Consider the following 23,178-nt stretch of genomic DNA (forward strand, 5'->3'; position numbering starts at 1 on the left):
CTGCACATGTGCAAGCACCAGCCGAGCAAGTCTTTAAGATGAACTAAGTGAGTTTGGAACAACTGAATGTATGCGCCTTAGAAGTAATTTTCACATACAAACTTCATATGTTAAAAAAATAGCATGGTCGCAATGCCTATTTTCTGCATTCATCAGAGTGCCATCAGGTAGCCTGATTTCAGATGTGTCCATGTAAACAGGATAATTATAGAAATCATTCTAATCATATTAATCTGACTATCCACAACAATCGCATTATTATGAGCATGTAACGTACGGAGTGTGTTTTCATATGTGTAGACAGGCATTGTTAATGTGCTAACTGCAACACGCTCCCATCCATTAGGCCTGATCATTAGCAGGTGGATAAATGTGTGTGGGAGAGTGTCATTCTTAATCTGCCTGTTTGAAATCTGTTGTATTTATTATGATATAAGACTCAGATTTTTGAGTAAATCCTTTTCCAGTCATATTTGAAACATTTTTAATGTGCCCATCAACAGCTACTATCATCATACATCCCGTTGACACATTGATTATGTCAGTCAAGAGTTATAAAGGCATCAGATTGGCCTTTAGCAGCCCACCATGTGTATAGCCCCTCCTCTCCACACACAAGTCTGTGCTGCGCCTGATGCAGTGGCTTGTGGATTCGATCTCTCTCAGGTTACGCATGAGTTAGAGAAAGACCAGTTTAATGGAATATTGTCAGTAAACGCAAGAAAGTGAAAACTAGGTAAAACATTCACTTCATTTACAGAGATTTAATGTAGCCGAATATAACTCTTGGAGCCAGCAGCTGTGGAATAGCTACGACAGAGACAGAGTTTGTGGTATTCATTGAAAAAGCAGACCTTTAGTATGCAATGCAGCCATGACAGGCAAGAGTAAGACAGCTGTGAGGACGCTGGAGGATTTAACACTCGATTCCGGTTATGGTGGAGCCGCTGACTCCTTCAGGTCTTCCAGTGTGTCGCTGTGTTGCTCGGACACGAATCTGTCATATGCTCATGGGGGAAACTGCTGGCATCTTACCGAATCTATGCACAGCCGACACAACAGTTTGGACACGGTCAACACCGTCCTGGCGGAGGACACGGATATATTGGAGTTCTCCAGCCAATGCGCCAAGCTTCCCGAGCTGGAGGACGTGCCATGGAGCCTCAGCGAGGTGGAGTGCGCACTCAGGAAGAAAGAGGAGCTATGTGTGGGGAACCCGTCACAAGAGGTCCTGGCCAAGCTCTCAGCATTGGTCAGTCGGGCGTTGGTGAGGGTCGCCCGGGAGGCTCAGCGCCTCAGTCTGCGCTATGCCAAGTGCACCAAGCACGAGATCCATAGCGCCATCAAGATGGTTCTCTCCTGGACCATCTCTGTCAACTGCATCACCGCTGCACTCGGTGCACTTTCGCTCTATAATATGAGCAATAGGGATAAATTCTACCGGGGCAAGTCAGCGCGGTGCGGGCTCGTCTTTTCTGTAGGACATTTTTTCAAGTGGATGGTTGAGAATCGAGTGGCACTCCGGGTCCATGAGCACGCGGCTATATACTTCACTGCCTGTGTGGAGAGCCTGTTCCGTGAGGTATTCAGCCGAGTGCAGCGGAGCGCGCTCATCGAGAATGACAACGGCACCTCCACATTTATGCTCGGGTCCCTAGAGAAGGCCATCAACAATGACTCAGAGATCTGGGGTTTGCTGCAGCCCAACCAGCACCTCATATGTGGGAAGAATGCAAGCGGTAAGAAAAACAAAATACATGTTGCTCATTTTCTGTTGACAGAAATGTGTCCTGAGTGGAATCGGATGTAATATGTTGTGGGTTTTTCATTGGAAACTCATGTCGTTCCAAGCAGAATGTACTTTGTTGACCACACCGTTGGCACAGATCCTTTGTTTTTTTTTCTATTATTTGCCTGGCAGATCTGCCAGTGCATTAGGGGATATAGGGATCTGTTAATAGGCGTCTGTTTGTATCATTGGCCCTTGCCAATGTTGTTGTGAATGACGGTCACCTTACGTCGAGTTGAGGGACTGTTTATAGAGGTGACTACATAACGTTTATTTTAATGGGTCTTTAATAATTGAGTTATTTTGATAGAGGAATAACATCTACGTCATCACGCACAGATTATTGGTTCATAATATGCATTTTTAAGACACATTCTGTCATAGGTTAAGCTTTTTTTTTAACCTATTTGCCAAAGTTAGGGTAGTAGGTGGTAACTAGCTTCCTGGGGCAACTGCCCCCCCCCCCCCCCCCTTATCTTTGGGTCTTAATGCAAATTGTCACAGTTAACACTTTCCGTGTTGTAGATATATTCCAATGACGTTAGATCTATAATTGTTTAAATATACAAGAAGGTAAGCCTTAAGATAAATAATCCACTTGTTTAGAGAGAAAAATGTAGATCATTTGAGTAAAGTAGTAATATGTTGGATGAGTGTGTTGGGGCAACACCCCCTCCCCCTCTTACTTTGTGGTTATGAATGTGTTTCTACCTGTGATTTAGACAATGACTAGCCCAGTTAGCGCTAGTTTATGTTCATTTGCTAGCTAGTTACTTCACCAGCAGTAAATACTAGCCAGCTAGCTAGTTAGAGTAAGCTGCTAGGAGTGCTAGCTAGCAACCTTACTGGTTGTAAATGTTTCCACTAGTGACTGATAGCTTTACAGTTAGTTACTTTTTAGCCTTTTAGCTGTTTTACACTGCATTTTATGTTATACAGCTAGATACTGTAGCTAGCTACATTTTAAAGAGAGCTTTTCAATTGGCATCTCTCCCCCTGTTTTCAGTCACAGGTAGGGACTGGATTAGGTGTGAGCGCTGCAGGAGGTGGGCTCATGAGTTGTGCTCCAATTTTACTGACAGCTTTATTTGTGACCTATGTACAAATTAGAATTGTGCAATAGCAAAGCATAACAGTTGCCACGTCAATGTTACACTGAATTTGTCACGGGTGTTGTAGGGATTGGATCAAAACGCAGCGGGAATATGTATACTCATCTTCTTTTTTATTGAAGAAGGAAAACAAAAATAAACACGCATACAAAAACAACGACGAAACAGTCCTGTAAGGCTACTAGGCTATACAAAGAACAACTACCCACAAATCCCATAGAAAAAAACACCCCTCTTAAATAGGATCTTCATTTAGAGCCAACGAGGAACAGCTGCCTCCAATTGAAGGTCAAAACAATAAAGTAGACAGAGAAATAGAAAAACTAGAAAATAGAACATAGAAATACAAAACATAGAACACAACCCAAAAACCCTGACAACACAAAACAAATAAAATGTATCTGAAGGTGAGTTAAAAAGAGGGACTTTACATCAAATCTCCAAATTTTTCAGAAAAAAAATGTAGGGTGTAGAAATGTTATACTCTTAGTGTTATGCTCTTAGTGCGCCGCCCTATGGGACTCCCAATCACGCCCGGATGTGATACAGCCTGGATTCGAACCAGGTACTATAGTGACTCTTGCGCTGAAATGCAATGCCTTAGACTCATAGTGCAGATAGTAATGGTGACATGTGCAATACCATTTTCCCCCCATATTTTATTTAAATAATTAAAATAAGACAACTAGACTTAGCTTTTAAGTATTACTTACAAAATAATTTCTTAATAACACTGATTGTCACACCCTGACCGTAGAGATCCTTATTATTCTCTATGTTTGGTTAGGTCAGGGTGTGACTCGGGTGGGGAAGTCTATGTTTTCTGTTTCTTTGTTTTTGGGCGAATGTGGTTCCCAATCAGAGGCAGCTGTCTATCGTTGTCTCTGATTGGGAATCACACTTAGGCAGCCTGTTTTCCACCTGTGTTTGTGGGAGGTTATTTTCTGTTTAGCATCTATGCCTGATGGAACTGGTCGCTTTCGTTTTGTTACTTTTGGTTATTCTTGTTTGAGTGTTTCTTGTAATAAATTATCAACACTTACCAGGCTACGCCTTGGTCCACTTCTCCTCCTAAACACACTGGTATGAAACCCTACCCCATAATCTAAAAAAATAAATAATTGCCCTTTTTTCCAAAAATGTTATGAACTAAAACGTGTAAATTGTAGGCATTTTATTTCCCTTTATAGTTTTTTCGCCTAAGCATGACCTTCATCCACACAACAACATTGCTTTTTGTGTCAGCAATTAGACATTGTTCTTAGGGGGGGCTAGTTACCCCCTAGGACCCTGCATGAGTCTGCCAGAGTTAGATAATTATGTTGGAGGAAAATATTCCTCCAACATAATTATTATTACTATTCCCATCTAATCATAAGCAACAAAACTGTTTGACAGTAGCTAGGTTCTTCTTAAATAGTGCTTGAGAGTACCCTGGTCTACATAATGAGATTATTATAGATAAGAGTGAGTATAGTCACGGGAGCGAGGGATGCTGAGGGTGCTGCAAAAAAGTATTTGTATGCATTTACACTATAAACACAAAAGTATGTGGACACCCCTTTAAATTAGTGGATTCGGCTATTTCAGCCACACCTGTTGCTGACAGGTGTATAAAATCGAGCACACAGCCATGTAATCTCCATAGACATACATTGTCAGTATAATGGCCTTGCTGAAGAGCTCAGTGACTTTCAACTTGGCACCGTCATAGGATGTCACCTTCCAACAATTCAGTTCGTCAAATTTCTGCCTTGCTAGAGCTGCCCCGGTCAACTGAAGTGGAAACGTCTAGGAGAAACATCAGCTCAGTCGCGAAGTGGTAGGCCACACAAGATCACAGAACAGGATCGCTGAGTGCTAAAAAAAATGTCTGTCCTCTGTTGCAACTCACTACCGAGTTCCAAACTGCCTCTGGAAGCAACGTCAGCATAGGAACTGTTTGTCAGGAGCTTCATGAAATGGGTTTCCATGGCCAAGCAGTCGCACAAGCCTAAGATCACCATGCACAATGCCAAGTGTCAGCTGGAGTGGTGTAAAGCTCACTGCCATTGGACTCTGGAGCAGTGGAAACACGTTCTCTGGAGAGATGAATCAAGCTTCACCCTGTCAGTCCGATGGACAAATTCGGGTTTGGCGAATACCAGGAGAACGCTACCTGCCCGAATGTATAGTGCCAAATGTAAAGTTTGGTGGAGAAAGAATAATGGTGTGGGGAAGTTTTTCATGGTTCAGGCCAGGCCCTGTAGTTCCAGTGAAGGGGAATCTTAATGCTACAGCATACAGTGACATTCTATATGATTCTATGCTTCCAACTTTGTAGCAACAGTTTGGGGTTAGCCCTTTCCTGTGTCAGCATGACAATGCCCCTATGCACAATGCGCGGTCCGTGCAGAAATAGTGGAAGAGATCAGTGTGGAAGAACTTGACTGGCCTGCTCAGAGCCCTGACCTCAACTCCATTGAACACATTTGGAATGAATTGGAACGCAGACTGCGAGCCAACACCACTAATGCTCTTGTGGCTGAATGTATTTGTATTTATTATGGATTGCCAATAGCTACTGCCAAGGCAGAAGCTACTCTTCCTGGGGCCCAGCAAAATTAAGTCAGTTATACAATTTAAAAAACATAACAGTACATTCACAACAGATTTCACGATGCACTAAGTATGCCCTCAGAACCTTACTCCACTACCAAATATCTAAACCCAAAATCCATGTGTACGTGTGTTTATAGTGCGTATGTTATCGTGTGTGTGTATGCATGTGTCTGTGCCTATGTTTGTGTAGCTTCACAGTCCCCTCAGTTCCATATCTGTTTTTTTAATAAATGTTACTGCTTGCATCAGTTACTTGATGTGGAATAGAGTTCGATCTAGTTATACTGTGTGCCTCCCATAGTCTGTTCTGGACTTGGGGACTGTGAAGAGACCTCTGGTGGCATGTCTTGTGGGGTATTCAAGTCTCTCTTTTTGGCACCTGGCCACACGACTGAACAGTAGTCCAGGTGCGACAAAACCAGGGCCTGTAGGACCAGCCCTGTTGATAGTGTTAACTTTTTAAGGCTAGGGGGCTGTATTCGGAAGTTTGGATGACTGAGGTGCCCAAAGTTAACTGCCTGTTACTCAGGCCCAGAAGCTAGGATATGCATATGCATGGTAGTATTGGATAGAAAACACTCTAAAACTTCTAAAACTGTTAAAATAATGTCTGAGTATAACAGCACTGATTTGGCAGGCAAAACCCTGAGGACAATCCATCCAGGAATCTTTTTGTTGTTGAGGTCATTGGACTTTTCAATGCTTTTCTATGGGAAAGTCTAATAATTAGGACCCAGATTGCAGTTCCTATGGCTTCCACTAGATGTCAACAGTCTTTATTGTTTCGTGCTTGTTTTTTGAAAAATGAAGAAGTATTCGTATTCTTTCGAAGTATCCCTCAGAAGGACTCTAGTCTATTGGCGTGCGACTGTGTGCGCGCTCCTCATTAGTTTTCTCCGGTTATTGAACACAGTTTACTCCGTCTTAAATTTTAGCGATTATTTACATATTAGGGTACCTGTGGTTGGATAAGAAACATTGTTTGAATTGTTTGACGAAGTTTACAGGTAACGTTTTATATTATTTTGTAGGCATGTTGGGCGAGTTGGAAAAGGTGGATTGCTGAATCTAACGTGCCAAATAAACGGACATTTTTGGGATATATAGAAGGACTTTATCGAACAAAACAACAATTCATTGTGTAACTGGGACCCTTTGGATTGCAAAAAGATGAAGATCTTCAAAGGTAAGTGATTTATTTTATCTCTATTTTTGAGTTGTGACACATGTGCAGGTTATGAATTCATGTTAATGCAGGAAGTGGGTGAGGTGCTGTCCTCAGACGATCAAATGCTATGCTTTTGCCGTAAAGTCTATTGTAAATCGGACAAAGCGGTTTGATTACCAAGATTCTAAGCTAAAGAATGGTGTATAACACTTATATTGTTATGAATGTTTAATATTACTACTTTTGTTTTTTGAATTTCGTGCTCTGCAATTTCACCGGATGTTGTCGAGTTGGAACGCTAGCATCCCAGTGATCCGAAAGAAGTTAAGGCGGCAGAGCATCGCTTTATTATGGACAGACTTCTCCCCATCTTACCTACTGTTGAATCAATAGGTTTTGACCATGACAGTTTACAATCCAGGGTTACTCCTAGCAGTTTAGTCACCTCAACTTGCTCAATTTCCACATTATTCATTACGAGATGTAGTTGAGGTTTAGGGTTTAGCCTGTTGAGGGTAGGGGGCAGTATTTGCACGGCCGGATAAAAAACGTACCCGATTTAATCTGGTTATTACTACTGCCCAGAAACTAGAATATGCATATAATTATTGGCTTTGGATAGAAAACACCCTAAAGTTTCTAAAACTGTTTGAGGGGTGTCTGTGAGTATAACAGAACTCACAAACGCTCACTAACAGGGATGTAAACAAATTTGTGCAATAAAAATGAGACAAATTAGCTTTTTGTGCATATGGCACATTTCTGGGATTTTTTATTTCAGCTCATGAAACATGGGAACAACATTTTACATTTTTTGATGTTGAGTAAACCTGAGAAGATTCTGTACAGGAAGTGCCCTCTCTGACCATTCCTTGGGCTTCTTGACTCTTTTTATTGAAAACTTAGGATCTTTGCTGTAACGTGACACTTCCTACGGCTCCCATAGGCTCTCAGAACCCGGGAAAAAGCTGAATGATGTCGAGGCAGCCCCTGGCTGAAAAACATTAGCGCCTTTGGTAAGTGGTCTATCAGAGGACAATGAGACTGAGGCGCATGCACGAGGCGACCCCATGTTTTTATTTTCTCTCTCTTTCTACTAAAACACGGTTTCCCGGTCGGAATATTATCGCTTTTTTACGAGAAAAATAGCATAAAAATTGATTTTAAACAGCGGTTGACATGCTTCGAAGTACGGTAATGGAATATTTACATTTTTTTGTCACGAAACGCGTCGGACGCGTCACCCTTCTTTACCCTTTCGGATAGTGTCTTGAACGCACGAACAAAACGGCGCTATTTGGATATAACTATGGATTATTTTGAACCAAACCAACATTTGTTATTGAAGTAGAAGTCCTGGGAGTGCATTCTGACGAAGAACAGCAAAGGTAATAACATTTTTCTTATAGTAAATCTGACTTTGGTGAGGGCTAAACTTGGTGGGTGTCTAAATAGCTAGCCCTGTGATGCCGGGCTATCTACTCAGAATATTGCAAAATGTGCTTTCACCGAAAAGCTATTTTAAAATCGGACATAGCGAGTGCATAAAGGAGTTCTGTATCTATAATTCTTAAAATAATTATGTTTTTTTGTGAATGTTTATCGTGAGTAATTTAGTAAATTCATCGGAAGTATGCTAGTTCTGAACGTCACATGCTAATGTAAAAAGCTGGTTTTTGATATAAATATGAACTTGATTGAACAAAACATGCATGTATTGTATAACATAATGTCCTAGGATTGTCATCTGATGAAGATCATCAAAGGTTAGTGCTGCATTTAGCTGTGGTTTGGGTTTATGTGACATTATATGCTAGCTTGAAAAATGGGTGTCTGATTATTTCTGGCTGGGTACTCTGCTGACATAATCTAATGTTTTGCTTTTGCTGTAAAGCCTTTTTGAAAATCGGACAATGTGGTTAGATTAACGAGAGTCTTGTCTTTAAAATGGTGTAAAATAGTCATATGTTTGAGAAATTGAAGTTATAGGTATTTATATTTCGCGCCACGCGATTCCACTGGCTGTTGACTAGGGTGGGATGCAAACGTCCCACTGGCCCAGAGAGGTTAATTTGTGTGTGCATATTAGTAACTGGAATAAGCAATTTCATAAATGTGTCTGGTTGCTCCTCATTACACACCACTGAAGCTATTAAGGAGCCTTTTGTACCTAGACTTGGCGCTCCGGTACCACTTGTCGTGCAGTAGCAGAAAGAATAGTCTATGAGTAGGGTGGCTGGAGTCTTTGACAATGTTTTGGGCCGTCCTCTGACACCGCCTGGTATAGAGGTCCTGGATGGCAGGAAGCTTGGCCCCAGTGATGTACTGGGCCGTAAGCATTAGCCTCTGTAGTGCCTTTGCTGAGCAGTTGCCATATCAGGCGGTGATGCAACCAGTCAGGATGCTTTCGATGGTGCAACTGTTTCACTTTTTGAGGATCTGAGGACCCATGCCAAATCTTTTCAGTCTCCTGAGGGGGAATAGGTGTGGTCGTGCCCTATTCACAACTGTCTTGGTGTGTTTGGACCATGATAGTTTGTTGGTGATGTGGACACCATGGAACTTGAAGCTCTTGAACCTGCTGAAAGTGCACAGTATGAGCTTGGTGCTCCTTTCCAATAAATGTTGGGTCTTATTCTGGTGACATGATGATCGATCCTTGACTCGGTTAGCTAAATTGGGAGAAAAAAGTATACTTTAACCTCTATGGGCGAGGTGGGACGCTAGCGTGCCACCCGTGGTGCACTCCATCAACAGCAGGTGCATTTCAAGAGCGGCAAATTTGAATCCAAATAAATGTCAAAATTCTAATTTTTCAAACATACAACTATTTTACACCCTTTGAAAGATAAACATCTCCTTAATCTAACCACGTTTTACGATTTCAAAAAGGTTTTACGGCGAAAGCATAAATTTAGAGTATGTTAGGACAGTACATTTACAAGAGTTGTGTGTAATGTTTTGTCAATTCAAAGACAGGGTCACCAAAACCATAAAACCAGCTAAAATGATGCACTAACCTTTTACAATCTCCATCAGATGACACTCCTAGGACATTATGTTAGACAATGCATGCATTTTTAGTTCTATCAAGTTCATATTTATATCCAAAAACAGCGTTTTACTATGGCATTGATGTTGAGGAAATCGTTTCCCTCCAATAACCGGCAGTCAAGTCAGCGTCACAAATTAAATAATTAAAATTAGAAAACATTGGTAAAATATTATATTGTCATTTAAAGAATTATAGATTTACATCTCTTGAACGCAATCAACTTGCCAGATTTAAAAATAACCTTACTGGGAAATCACACTTTGCAATAATCTGAGCACTGCGCCTAGAAAAATACGCGTTGCGATACAGACTAGACGTCATGTTGGGGAGATCTAAAATCGAAAATACTATGTAAATAATCCATTACCTTTGATTCTCTTCATCAGATGTCACTTCCAGGTATCACAGGTCCATAACGAATGTAGTTTTGTTCAAAAAAGCTCATCATTTATGTCCAAAAATCTCCGTCTTGTTAGCACATGATCTAAGCCAGCCGGACTTCTCGTCATGAACGAGGGGAAAAAATATATTTACGTTCGTTCAAACATGTCAAACGTTGTATAGCATAAATCATTAGGGCCTTTTTTAACCAGAACATGAATAATATTCAAGGTGGACGAATGCATACTCTTTTATAACGTATTGGAACGAGGGTACCCAACATGAACTCGCGCGCCAGGTGTCTAATGGGACATCATCGTTCCATGGCTCTTGTTCGGTCAGATCTCCCTCCAGAAGACTCAAAACACTTTGTAAAGGCTGGTGACATCTAGTGGAAGCAATAGGAAGTGCCAAAATATTCCTCAGCCCCTGTGTTTTTCAATGGGATAGGTTTAAAGGCAATACAACACATCAGGTATCCACTTCCTGTCAGAAAATGTCTCAGGGTTTTGCCTGCCAAATGAGTTCTGTTATACTCACAGACACCATTCAAACAGTTTTAGAAAATGTAGGGTGTTTTCTATCCATATGTAATAAGTATATGCATATTCTAGTTACTGGGTAGGAGTGGTAACCAGATTAAATCGGGTATGTTTTTTTATCCAGCCGTGTCAATACTGCCCCCTAGCCCTAACAGGTTTTAAGGAAAAGGTTTTTATATATTTCTTTTTACCATTTTTGTTCAACTCAGATAATATAATTGAAAGGATTGCATTAAGGTGTCTGTAAGAGAAAAAACATTGCAAAAACATTTGTAAAGCATTTCTATAGCTTCCAAAATATTTTTTACAATGGGGGGGAGTGACAAAATGGACCAGTGGTGGCTTCAAATATATATATCATTGTTTGCTCCATTCATCTTAGGGCTAGGGTCTATTTTCCTGAATTTCCGCCTGACTGACATGCCCAAAGTAAACTGCCTGTTACTCAGGCCCAGAAGCCAGGATATGCATATAATTGGTATCACTGGATAGAAAACACTGATGTTTGTAGAATAGTTAAAATAATATATGAGACTATAACACAATTGATATGGTAGGCAAAAATCCAAAGATAAAACCAACCGGAATTTTAATTTTTGAGGTCCCAGGCTATTATCATGGAAAACTATGGGTCCTATGCAATTCTATCTCCCAGATTGCAATTCCTATGGCTTCCACTAGATGTCAACAGTCTTTGTTTAAGGTTTCAGGCTTGTTTCTTCCAAAACGAGGAGTTTTGGTACAAAGAGTCACAGTGGAAAATCAGTCATTCGGCGTGCCTGCTAATTTTACTTTTCTATTGAACATACTTCTTTTCATATGAAATATTATAGTTTATTTACATTTTAGGGTACCTGAGGATTAAATAGAAACGTAGTTTGACTTGTTTGAACAAAGTTTAGCAGTAGCTTTTTGGATTCCTTTGTCTGCATGTTGAACGAGTGGATTACTTAAATCGATGGTGCCAACTAAACTGACTTTTTGGGATATAAAGAAGGATTTTATCTAACAAAACGACCATTCATGTTGTAGCTGGGACCCTTGGGATTGCAAACAGAGGAAGATTTTCAAAAGTAAGTGATTTTTTTAATCACTATTTGTGATTTTATGAAGCCTGTGCTGGTTGAAAAATATGTTGATGTGGGGTGCCATCCTCAAACAATTGCATGTATGCTTTCGCTGTAAAGCCTATTGTAAGTCGGACAATGCAGTTAGATTACAAAGAATTTAAGCTTTCAAACGATAGAAGATACTTGTATGTTCATAAATGTTTAATATTACGATCATTTATTTGAATTGCGCACCCTCAAATTTTACCGGATGTTGTCGACAGGTGTCCCACTAGCCTTAATTAAAACGTTAATAGGTTCCTCCAAGAACCCTTCAACTAACCGAAGATGCAAATATGTATTGATCGGAAACCAGCCTTTCATTACTCTGAACTTCATTATCTGTTCACAATTCAGCAACATCTGCAGTGACATCTGCTAGTCAGCAATAAATAGCTGCAATAAATACCTGCTAAGTCATAATATTTTTTTGCAAAACCCTAACCATCAGTGGGATCTTGTGTTTTGCAACAAACTGAAAAAGCATGAGATCAAACGAAGCTTCGGACGTCATTGAGGACATTCTTCTGATAAAGTGATACACACAGTTCGAAGTTAGCTGCTTAGCGATTTCAAAGTATTTCTTCGAGCTCTGTATTATAACCGTAAAATCACTACCAACTGGAACCACTGGGAAAGGGGAATGTTCAGTTGTAAGTTGTACAACTGAATGTCTTCAACTGAAATGTGTCTTCCGCATTTAACCCTGCCTTAATCAACATCCACATCTTCAGCGTCCAAAGAACAGTGGGTTAACTGCCTTGCTTAGTGGCAGATTTTTACCTTGTCCGGCCGTGTCAATACTGCCCCCCAGGTTAAAGTTTAAACACTGATGCGCAGGTACTATTTAAATGAAAGAAAAAATTACAATAAAGCGTTCTGTGGAACCCGTCTTGCCTTCCAAAGAGTCATCAAATAACATTTTCTAGGATGAAAAATGTTCTATGTAAAATCTTTTTCCTTACAAAGAACCCTTGTCTTCCAAAAAGAGCATATCTTTCAATGGGTAAGAATTGTATGACAGTCTCGAATGCGTGAAAAGAAGGTCTTATCTCATTAAAACAAGCATTTCAAATGTCATTGTCAGGCCAAGAGGTAAATAATCCGGCACCCTCATGCATATGTTAAGATTTTAAATGACAAGTTTTCAAACCCATTCACAGGAATGGTTAACTCTGGAGACTTCTTTGGTATCTAGAAAGTTAGGTAGATCAGCCTTTGGTTTCCTTTTTACGTGGAATGATCTACAATGCACTTCAAAATTTGAGGAATTGGTACCTCTAGGGCATTTTAGACGGTTCTTAGGGGACCTCTATTGTTGTGTATTTCTGTTTTTAATGAAAAAATTTAGGGGGTAGATCACCTTTAATATGCAGATAGTTTGTGGCTTCCATCAATGTAATTGTCTGCATCATTTCCAATCCCCAATTTTTTTTGTCCATTATGGGCTACGCAAGCGTCCCACCCACAGTTCACTATTCAACAGCCAGTGAAAAATCAGAGTGCCAAATTCGAAAACAACAAAATGTCATTATTCAAATTTCTCAAACATACAACTATTTTACACTATTTTATAGATAAACATCTCCTTAAAATAACATAAAATTTATGAGAAACACAGTGTAGACGTTGTAAATGACTATTGTAGCTGGTAACGGCAGATTTTTTTGTGGAATATCTACATAGGCGTACAGAAGCCCATTATCAGCAACCATCACAGTGAAGAGGCAACTCCGGGAGGCTGGCCTTCTAGGTAGAGTTCCTCTGTCCAGTGCCTGTGTTCTTTTGCCCATCTTAATATTTTCTTCTTATTGGCAAGTCTGAGATATTTAATTTTCTTTGCAAATCTGCCTAGATGGCCAGCATCCCGGAGTCACCTCTTCACTGTTGACATTGAGACTGGTGTTTTGCGAGTACTATTTAATGAAGCTGCCAGTTGAGGACTTGTGAGGCGTCTGTTTTTCATACTAGACACTCTAAACTCTTGCTCAGTTGTGCACCGGGGCCTTCCACTCCTCCTTCTATTCTAGTTAGAGCCAGTTTGCGCTGTTCTGTGAAGGGAATAGTACACAGCGTTGTACGAGATCTTCAGTTTCATGGCAATTTCTCACATGGAATAGCTTTCATTTCTCAGAACAGAAATAGACTGATGTTTCAGAAGAAAGTTCTTTGTTTCTGGCCATTTTGAGCCTGTAATTGAACCCACAAATGCTGATGCTGCAGATACTCAACTAGTCTAAAGGTCAGTTTTATTGCTTCTTTAATAAGGACAACAGTTTTCAGCTGTGCTAACAGAATTGCAAAAGGGTTTTCTAATGATCAATTACCCTTTTTAAAATGTTAAACTTGGATTAGCTAACACAACGTGCAATTGGAACACAGGAGTGATGGTTGCTGATAATGGGCCACTGTACATCCTATGTAGATATTCCATAAAAAATCTGCTGTTTCCAGCTAAAATAGTCATTTACAACATTAACAATGTCTACACTGTATTTGTCATCAATTTGATGTTATTTTAATAGACCAAAAATGTGCTTTTCTATCAAAATCAAGGACATTTCTAAGTGACCACAAACTTTTGAACAGTTGGGTGTGTGTGTGTGTGTGTGGTGTGTGTGTGTATGTATGTACACTGCTCAAAAAATAAAAGGGAACACTAAAATAACACACCCTAGATCTGAATGAATGAAATAATCATATTAATAAATTTTTTCTTTACATAGTTGAATGTGCTGACAACAAAATCACAAAAATAATCTATGGAAATCCAATTTATCAACCCATGGAGGTCTGGATTTGGAGTCACACTCAAAATCAAAGTGGAAAACCACACTACAGGCTGATCCAACTTTGATGTAATGTCCTTAAAACAAGTCAAAATGAGGCTCAGTAGTGTGTGTGGCCTCCACGTGCCTGTATGACCTCCCTACAATGCCTGGGCATGCTCCTGATGAGGTGGTGGATGGTCTCCTGAGGGATCTCCTCACAGACCTGGACTAAATCATCCGCCAACTCCTGGACAGTCTGTGGTGCAACGTGGCGTTGGTGGATGGAGCGAGACATGATGTCCCAGATGTGCTCAATTGGATTCAGGTCTGGGGAACGGGCGGGCCAGTCCATAGCATCAATGCCTTCCTCTTGCAGGAACTGCTGACACACTCCAGCCACATGAGGTCTAGCATTGTCTTGCATTAGGAGGAACCCAGGGCCAACCGCACCAGCATATGGTCTCACAAGGGGTCTGAGGATCTCATCTCGGTACCTAAAGGCAGTCAGGCTACCTCTGGTGAGCACATGGAGGGCTGTGCGGCCCCCCAAAGAAATGCCACCCCACACCATGACTGACCCACCGCCAAACCGGTCATGCTGGAGGATGTTGCAGGCAGCAGAACGTTCTCCACGGCGTCTCCAGACTGTCACATCTGTCACATGTGCTCAGTGTGAACCTGCTTTCATCTGTGAAGAGCACAGGGCGCCAGTGGCAAATTTGCCAATCTTGGTGTTCTCTGGCAAATGCCAAACGTCCTGCACGGTGTTGGGCTGTAAGCACAACCCCCACCTGTGGACGTCGGGCCCTCATAACACCCTCATGGAGTCTGTCTCTGAACGTTTGAGCAGACACATGCCATTTGTGGCCTGCTGGAGGTCATTTTGCAGGGCTCTGGCAGTGCTCCTCCTGCTCCTCCTTGCACAAAGGCGGAGGTAGCGGTCCTGCTGCCAGGTTGTTGCCCTCCTATGGCCTCCTCCACGTTTCCTGATGTACTGGCCTGTCTCCTGGTAGCGCCTCCATGCTCTAGACACTACGCTGACAGACACAGCAAACCTTCTTGCCACAGTTCGCATTGATGTGCCATCCTGGATGAACTGCCCTACCTGAAGCACTTGTGTGGGTTGTAGACTCCGTCTCATGCTACCACTAGAGTGAAAGCACCTGCAGAAATCAAAAGTGACCATAACATCAGCCAGGAAGCATAGGAACTGAGAAGTGGTCTGTGGTTACCACCTGCAGAACCACTCCTTTATTGGGGGTGTCTTGCTAATTGCCTATAATTTCCACCTGTTGTCTATTCCATTTGCACAACAGCATGTGAAATGTATTGTCAATCAATGTTGCTTCCTAAGTGGACAGTTTGATTTCACAGAAGTGTGATTGACTTGGAGTTATATTGTGTTGTTTAAAACCTGTTGGGGCTAGGGGGCAGTATTGAGAATTTTGAAAAAAATATGTGCCCATTTTTAACTGCCTCCTACACCAACTCAGAAGCTAGAATATGCATATTATTGTTCCGGTTTGGATAGAAAACACTCTGAATTTTCTAAAACTGTTTGAATGGTGTCTGTAAGTATAACAGAACTCATATGGCAGTCAAAACCCTGAGACAAATTCTGACAGGAAGTGGATACCTGATGTGTTGAATTACCTTTAAGCCTATGCCATTGAAACACACAGGGGCTTATTAATCGTTGAGCACTTCCTATGGCTTCCACTAGATGTCACCAGTCTTTAGAAAGTGTTTTGAGTCTTATACTGTGAGAACTGAACGAACAAGAGCCTTGGAACGGTGGTGGCCGATTAGACTCTGATGCGCGAGTTCATGTTGGGTTCTCTCGTTCCAAAAAGTTTTAAAAGAGAATGCAAACGTCCGCCTTGAATATTATTCATGTTCTGGTTAAAAAAGGCACTAATGATTTATGCTATACAACGTTTGACATGTTTGAACGAACGTAAATATTTTTTTCCCCCTCGTTTAGATCTCTCCAACATGGCGGTTAGTCTGTATCGCAAAGCGTATTTTTCTGGGCGCAGTGCTCAGATTATTGCAAAGTGTGATTTCCCAGTAAGGTTATTTTTAAATCTGGCAATCCGGTTGCGTTCAAGAGATGTAAATCTATAATTCTTTACCAATGTTTTCGAATAGTAATTATTTAATTTGTTGTGCTGCTTGACTGGCGGTTATTGGAGGGAAACGATTTCCTCAACATCAACGCCATAGTAAAACGCTGTTTTTGGATATAAATATGAACTTGATAGAACAAAAAATGCATGCATTGTCTACCATAATGTCCTAGGAGTGTCATCTGATGGAGATTGTCAAAGGTTAGTGCATCATTTTAGCTGGTTTTTCTGCTTTTGGTGACGCCTGTCTTTGAATTGACAAAACATTACACACAGCTATTGTCAATGTACTCTCCTAACGTAATATAACTTTATGCTTTTGCCGTAAAGCCTTTTTGAAATCGGACAACGTGGTTAGATTAAGGAGATGTTTATCTTTCAAAGGGTGTAAGATAGTTGTATGTTTGAGAAATCTGAATTATGACATTTAATTGTTTTCAAACTTGGCGCTCTTGATATTTCACCTGTTGTTGATTGGGTGTACCAGGGGTGGGACGCTTGCGTCCCACATAGCCCATAGAGGTTAAGTGTTCCCTTTATTTTTTTGAGCAGTAAATATGTATTATCATTTTCATTATTGTGCATGCATAATGCCTGCCAATTAAAAAATAGCAGTGTGTTTAACAGTTCATTTCCATGGTACTATCCATTACAACACGGACACATTTCAAAATTACATGTAAATGCTTAAATGTTAATTTGTCATGTTTGCCATTTCATTTCCTTGATGTGACAGTAAGAATTGTGACAAAGAAAATGCTTTTCCATACTTGATTTTGCTATTTAGTTTCTACATTGCTCCATTGCGTTTTCATTTTCAACGTATGTTAGACCTGTCAATCATGCAGGGTGGGCGGTAATGTAAGGTGAAAAAGGTTGCCTGGTCTTGCTATCTATCCTCAAACAGAAATACAATTCATTTTGTGAAGTATTTCTGGATCATAGAGGAAGAGGTGACGCTGTACTATATACTGAATAACAAAAATATAAAACACAACAAGTGTTGGTTCCATTTTCCATGAGCTGAAATAAAAGATCCCAGAAATGTTCCAGATGCAAAAAAGCTTTTTTCTCTAAAATGTTGTGCACACATTTTTGTGAGTTAGTGAGCATTTCTCCTTTGTCAAGATAATCCATCCACCTGACAGGTTTGGCATATCAAGAAGCTGATAAAACAGCATGATTATTACACAGGTGCACCTTGTGCTGGGGGCAATAAAAGGCCACTGTAAAATGTGCATCCTGTCACACAACATAATGCCACTGATGTATCAAGTTTTGAGGTAGCGTGCAATTGGTATGCTGACTGCAGGAATGTCCACCATAGCTATTGCCATAGAAATTAACATTACATTCTCCACCATAAGCCACATTCAACGTAGATTTAGAGAACTTAGTACGTCCAACCGGCCTCCCAACCGCAGACCACGTGAAACCACGCCAGCCCAGGATCTCCACATCCGGCATCTTCTGAGACCAGCCATCCAGACAGCTGATGAACCTGAGGAGTGTTTGTCTTTAATAAAGCCCTTTTGTGGGTAAAAACTCATTCTGATTGGGCGGGCCTGGCTCCCAAGTGGGTGCACCCATGGCTGCGCCCCTGCCAAGTCATTTGAAATCCATAGATTAGGGCCTAATACATTTATTTGAATTGACTGATTTACTACATGAACTGTAAATCAGCAAAATCGTTGAAATTGTTGCAGGTTGCGTTTATATTTTTGTTCAGGACTGCTTTAAAACAGTGTTTGTGTGTTAAGATACAGGTTTAAAGCTGTGTGCAGTGGGTCACCTTGCTTGACTCAGGAGTTTAATCACATTGTGGACATCCCTTATAGTACTTAACTACAGCTCACTAACATGTTGTTTTGGACTGGTCCCCTTGTGTTTAAACGGTAAAGGCTTTGAAGAAAGAGTGAGCAGGATTTTCTGTTCCTACTTGTACTTTGTAATGAGAGCAGTCTGGATCCAAAAAGCACTGCACATTTCCATTTCATATGTTCCCAAAAAGAGAGCGACATCGGTTCAGAGCGATTTTTTTTTTCTGCAGCGATATCTGACGGAAAACCAATTTGTTCAATTTTTGTAGCCATCATGACGCTAGGACTCAGGGAGTTACACCACGGCTGCTTGGCTTCACACAACACCTAATCTGACACACAACACATTACTTAACAGAAAAGATTACAATAGATTGAGTTTATATTACACAAGCTGTATCCATGAGAAGAAATTACACAAGCTGTCGGCAGAGCACCAAAGCAGAAGTTCTGATATTCCAATTCATGTTCTAATTATCGCTGTCACACTAGTCAATCGGTACGGCAATGAGCTGTCCAAAAAGGCAGTGAGTTGTGATTTAGGGAGTTTTGTGTGCCTCGAGAAAATAGCACTAGGTAAATAGGATGAAGAGATTAGAGGCGCAGGAATCACCTCCCCAGTTTATTTAGTTACTAGGGAGTTGTGTGCTTATGTTTATTATGCTTACTACTAGTTTCTCCATTGGTTGCATTTGATTTTATATAGTAATATCGGCACACTGCTTTGGACGAGACAGCCTCTTTCCACAAACTGATAGACTCAATTGAATTAAAAACGTTTATGACAATTAGAATAAATTCAATGAACTCATTAATGATTTAACATAATGGAAGATGGGATGTTGTCCAAATGGTGCCCTTTGTTGTTGGCTGGGGTTCACTATTAATTCCATCTCTGCCAGACTCATCTTCCTCAAACAACAATAACAATCACTGTGACCCTTAACTTCATATTAGCATGTAACGGTTTGAGCAGGATGTAATGCATTTATTTGTCTTTAGGTCATCCCCTAAGCCTAATTGACACCTTCCACTTCAAACGAACGTCCACTCCTGTCCGCACATTAGATATTGCATAATTTGTACTAGCGGATGGCGCGGAAGATATATATTAGGCTTTACCATGTCTAAATGTGATCTCTAACGTGTTTACTGGGGCTAGAGTGTAGGATCAGTACTGACTATGACGGGGTCCTCTGTTTCTGGGTGTTCGGGAGTGGGGAAAGCACCTTAGCAGGCTAGAACTGAAGACCCATGTCAGTCCCTGATCCCTTTCCTCTCCTCTCTACTTACTGACTGTACCGCTTAATCACGAGGTGACAATCGCATGCGAGCGCCAACGCCTATCTGAAAATCCCACACCATGGACCAGGGATGGGGCCAGAAGCATAACGAACAAACTGTATTGAGCTTCAGCAGGAGAGTGAGTGTTCCATTCCTCATGACATGTAATGGAATATTCATGTGTAATTACATGATTGACATTCAAAAACTTTGTATATTAGGAAAGACAACATCTGGGAGATTGAGGAAATTATCAGAAGATAGGAGTTACATAGTTCAGATTACACAAAATAGCGTTTTTTTTGTTTTGAAAGTAATCTTTCATTGACAAGCTATAAGTGAATTATTGATGACTAGAGCTGGAAACACATCAGATGCCTTCCACAACATGTGAACAATATCCCAAAAAATGGGATTGATAGACCTAACAACTACCAATAGGCAACTTTTTTGTAAGTGGTGTCAGGTGTGGTCACAGGAAGTTTCCAAGTGTCCCTAAAACTCTCCAAAGTGGCATATGTCTGTAAATTAGATAATACCAGTGCTATTACATATTTGCAATCCCTAAATTCTATTTGTTCAGTATAAAAACACAATTTCTACCATATCAACCTCACTCCAACATTGTGGCATTATGGGGTGTTATGGGGGTTTCCAGGGCACATTCAAGTGTCCTTTCAACCTACTTTCAAGTGTTCGAAAGTGGTAATTGCACTGTTTTTACACACTGGATGTGCCTAAAAGTTATTGTTCACTATAAAACTACATTTCTACAACACCAACCTCTCTCAAATATTGTGGTGGTGTCAGGGGACATACAGGGGATAACCAAATGTTTTTTCAACCTCTCCAAAGTGCCTGAACGTTTAGCCTAGGCATATCCAATGCATTGGTCCCACATACAATTGAAAAGTTTACAAAAACAATATAAAAGCAACAGATATACAATACCAGTCAAAAGTTGACACATCAACGCATTCCAGGATTTTTCTTTATTTTTACTATTTTCTACATTGTAGAATAATAGTGAAGACAAAACTATGAAATAACACATGGAATCATTTAACCAAAAGAGTGTTAACCTCTTACATCTAGCTCCAATATCCAATGATAGGCGTGGCGCGAATTACAAATTCCTCAAAAATGCAAAAACTTCAATTTTTCAAACATATGACTATTTCACAGCATTTTAAAGACAAGACTCTCCTTTATCTAACCACACTGTCCAATTTCAAAAAGGATTTACAGCGAAAGCAAAACATTAGATTATGTCAGCAGAGTACCAAGCCAGAAATAATCAGACACCCATTTTTCAAGCTAGCATATAATGTCACAAAAACCCAGAAGACAGCTAAATGCAGCACTAACCTTTGATGATCTTCATCAGATGACACACCTAGGACATTATGTTATACAATACATGCATGTTTTGTTCAATCAAGTTCATATTTATATCAAAAAACAGCTTTTTACATTAGCATGTGACGTTCAGAACTAGCATACTTCCGGGGAATTTGCTAACAATTTACTAAATTACTCACGATAAACGTTCACAAAAAGCATAACAATTATTTTAAGAATTATAGATACAGAACTCCTCTATGCACTCGATATGTCCGATTTTAAAATAGCTTTTTGGTGAAAGCACATTTTGCAATATTCTAAGTACATAGCCCAGCCATCAAGGGCTAGCTATTTAGACACCTGGCAAGTTTAGCCTTCACCAAAATCAGATTTACTATTATAAAAGCCTGATTACCTTTTGTTGTCTTCGTCAGAATGCACTCCCAGGACTGCTACTTCAATAACAAATGTTGGTTTGGTCCAAAATAATCCATCGTTATATCCGAATAGTGGCGTTTTGTTCGTGCGTCCCAGACACTATCCGACATGATAAAGAAGTGTCGTGCGCATGGCGCAATTCGTGACAAAAAAAAATCTAAATATTCCATTACCGTACTTCGAAGCATGTCAACCGCTGTTTAAAATCAATTTTTATGCCATTTTTCTCGTAGAAAAGCGATAATATTCCGACCGGGAATCTCCTTTTCGGCAAACAGAGGAAAAAAATCACAAAGACGGGGGCGGCCAGAGCACGCGCCTAAGCCCACAGTCCCTTGATCGGCCACTTGAGAAAGGCGATAATGTGTTTCAGCCTGGGGCTGGGATGACGACATTCTGTTTTTTCCCGGGCTCTGAGCGCCCATGGAAGACGTAGGAAGTGTCACGTTAGAGCAGAGATCCTTTGTAAAAGATAGAGATGGCAAAGAAGTTCAAGAAATGGTCAGACAGGCCACTTCCTGTAAAGGAATCTCTCAGGTTTTGACCTGCCATTTGAGTTCTGTTATACTCACAGACACCATTCAAACAGTTTTAGAAACTTTGGAGTGTTTTCTATCCAAAGCCAATAATTATATGCATATTCTAGTTACTGGGCAGGAGTAGTAACCAGATTAAATCGGGTACGTTTTTTATCCAGACGTGAAAATACTGCCCCCTAGCCATAACAGGTTAAACACATTAAAATATATTTTATATTTGAGATTCTTCAAAGTAGCCACCCTTTGCCTTGATGACAGCCCATAAGTCACACCAAAGATGTTAACGCTTTTACAACATACATCAGTGCGCTGTTTATCAAGGGGAAACTATATGCAATGTGCAGGACAAAATTGAGGCTTATGATTAGGAAGTTGGAGCTCTTCTCTTTCTGCATTAACCTCTCTTGGGTAGGGGGCAGTATTTTCACCTCCGGATGAAAAGCGTGCCCAAAGTAAACTGTTACTCAGGCCCAGAAGCTAGGATATGCATATAATTGGTATCATTGGATAGAAAACACTCTAAAGTTTCTAAAACTGTTAAAATAATGTCAGTGAGCATAACAGAACTGATATGGCAGGCGAAACCCCGAGGACAAACCATCCAGGGGGAAAAAAATTGAGGTCATACGATTTTCCATTTGTTTTCTATGGGATACCCTTATTATTAGAAACCTGGTTGCAGTTCCTTGGCTTCAACTAGATGTCAACAGTCTTTAGAAATTATTCGATGTTTTTCTTTTGAGAAATGAAGAAGTGATATTCATTGTAGTGTCACTCCAGGTGGACTCTACTGTTTTGATCCGCGTGAACTGGAGCGCGCTTCACATTTTTGTGTGCAAATGAACTCAAGCTTACGGACAATGTCAAATGTGATATAGAGAAGCACCTGAGTGAGCTAGGTGCGCAGGTACTTTCCCGAAATGGACAACACAAACAACTGGATTCGTTATCCCTTTCATGCCCTGCCTCCAGTCCACTTACCGATATCTGAGCAAGTGAGCCTCATTGAAATTGAGGTTCTGTGAAAATGTAATTTAATCAGAAGTCACTGCCAGATTTCTGGATAGGGCTGCGCTCAGATCGGCTGTTAAGGCAC

General features: G+C 40.6%; 1 protein-coding gene across 1 annotated transcript in view; it reads left to right on the plus strand.

The window, feature by feature from the left end:
* Positions 1–617: 617 nt before the first annotated feature.
* LOC106609097 (ankyrin repeat- and BTB/POZ domain-containing protein 3-A) overlaps positions 618–23,178 on the plus strand; it is a 218,147-nt gene continuing 195,586 nt past the window's right edge. Inside the window, exon 1 of the mRNA XM_014207500.3 lies at positions 618–1,739. Within this exon, the coding sequence (XP_014062975.3) occupies positions 875–1,739 (865 nt within the window). The 5' untranslated portion in view covers positions 618–874. The remainder of the gene's footprint in view (positions 1,740–23,178) is intronic.

Source organism: Salmo salar, chromosome 07, assembly GCF_965601325.2.
Source record: "Salmo salar chromosome 07, fSalSal1, whole genome shotgun sequence".
In the NCBI taxonomy this organism is placed as follows: domain Eukaryota; kingdom Metazoa; phylum Chordata; class Actinopteri; order Salmoniformes; family Salmonidae; genus Salmo; species Salmo salar.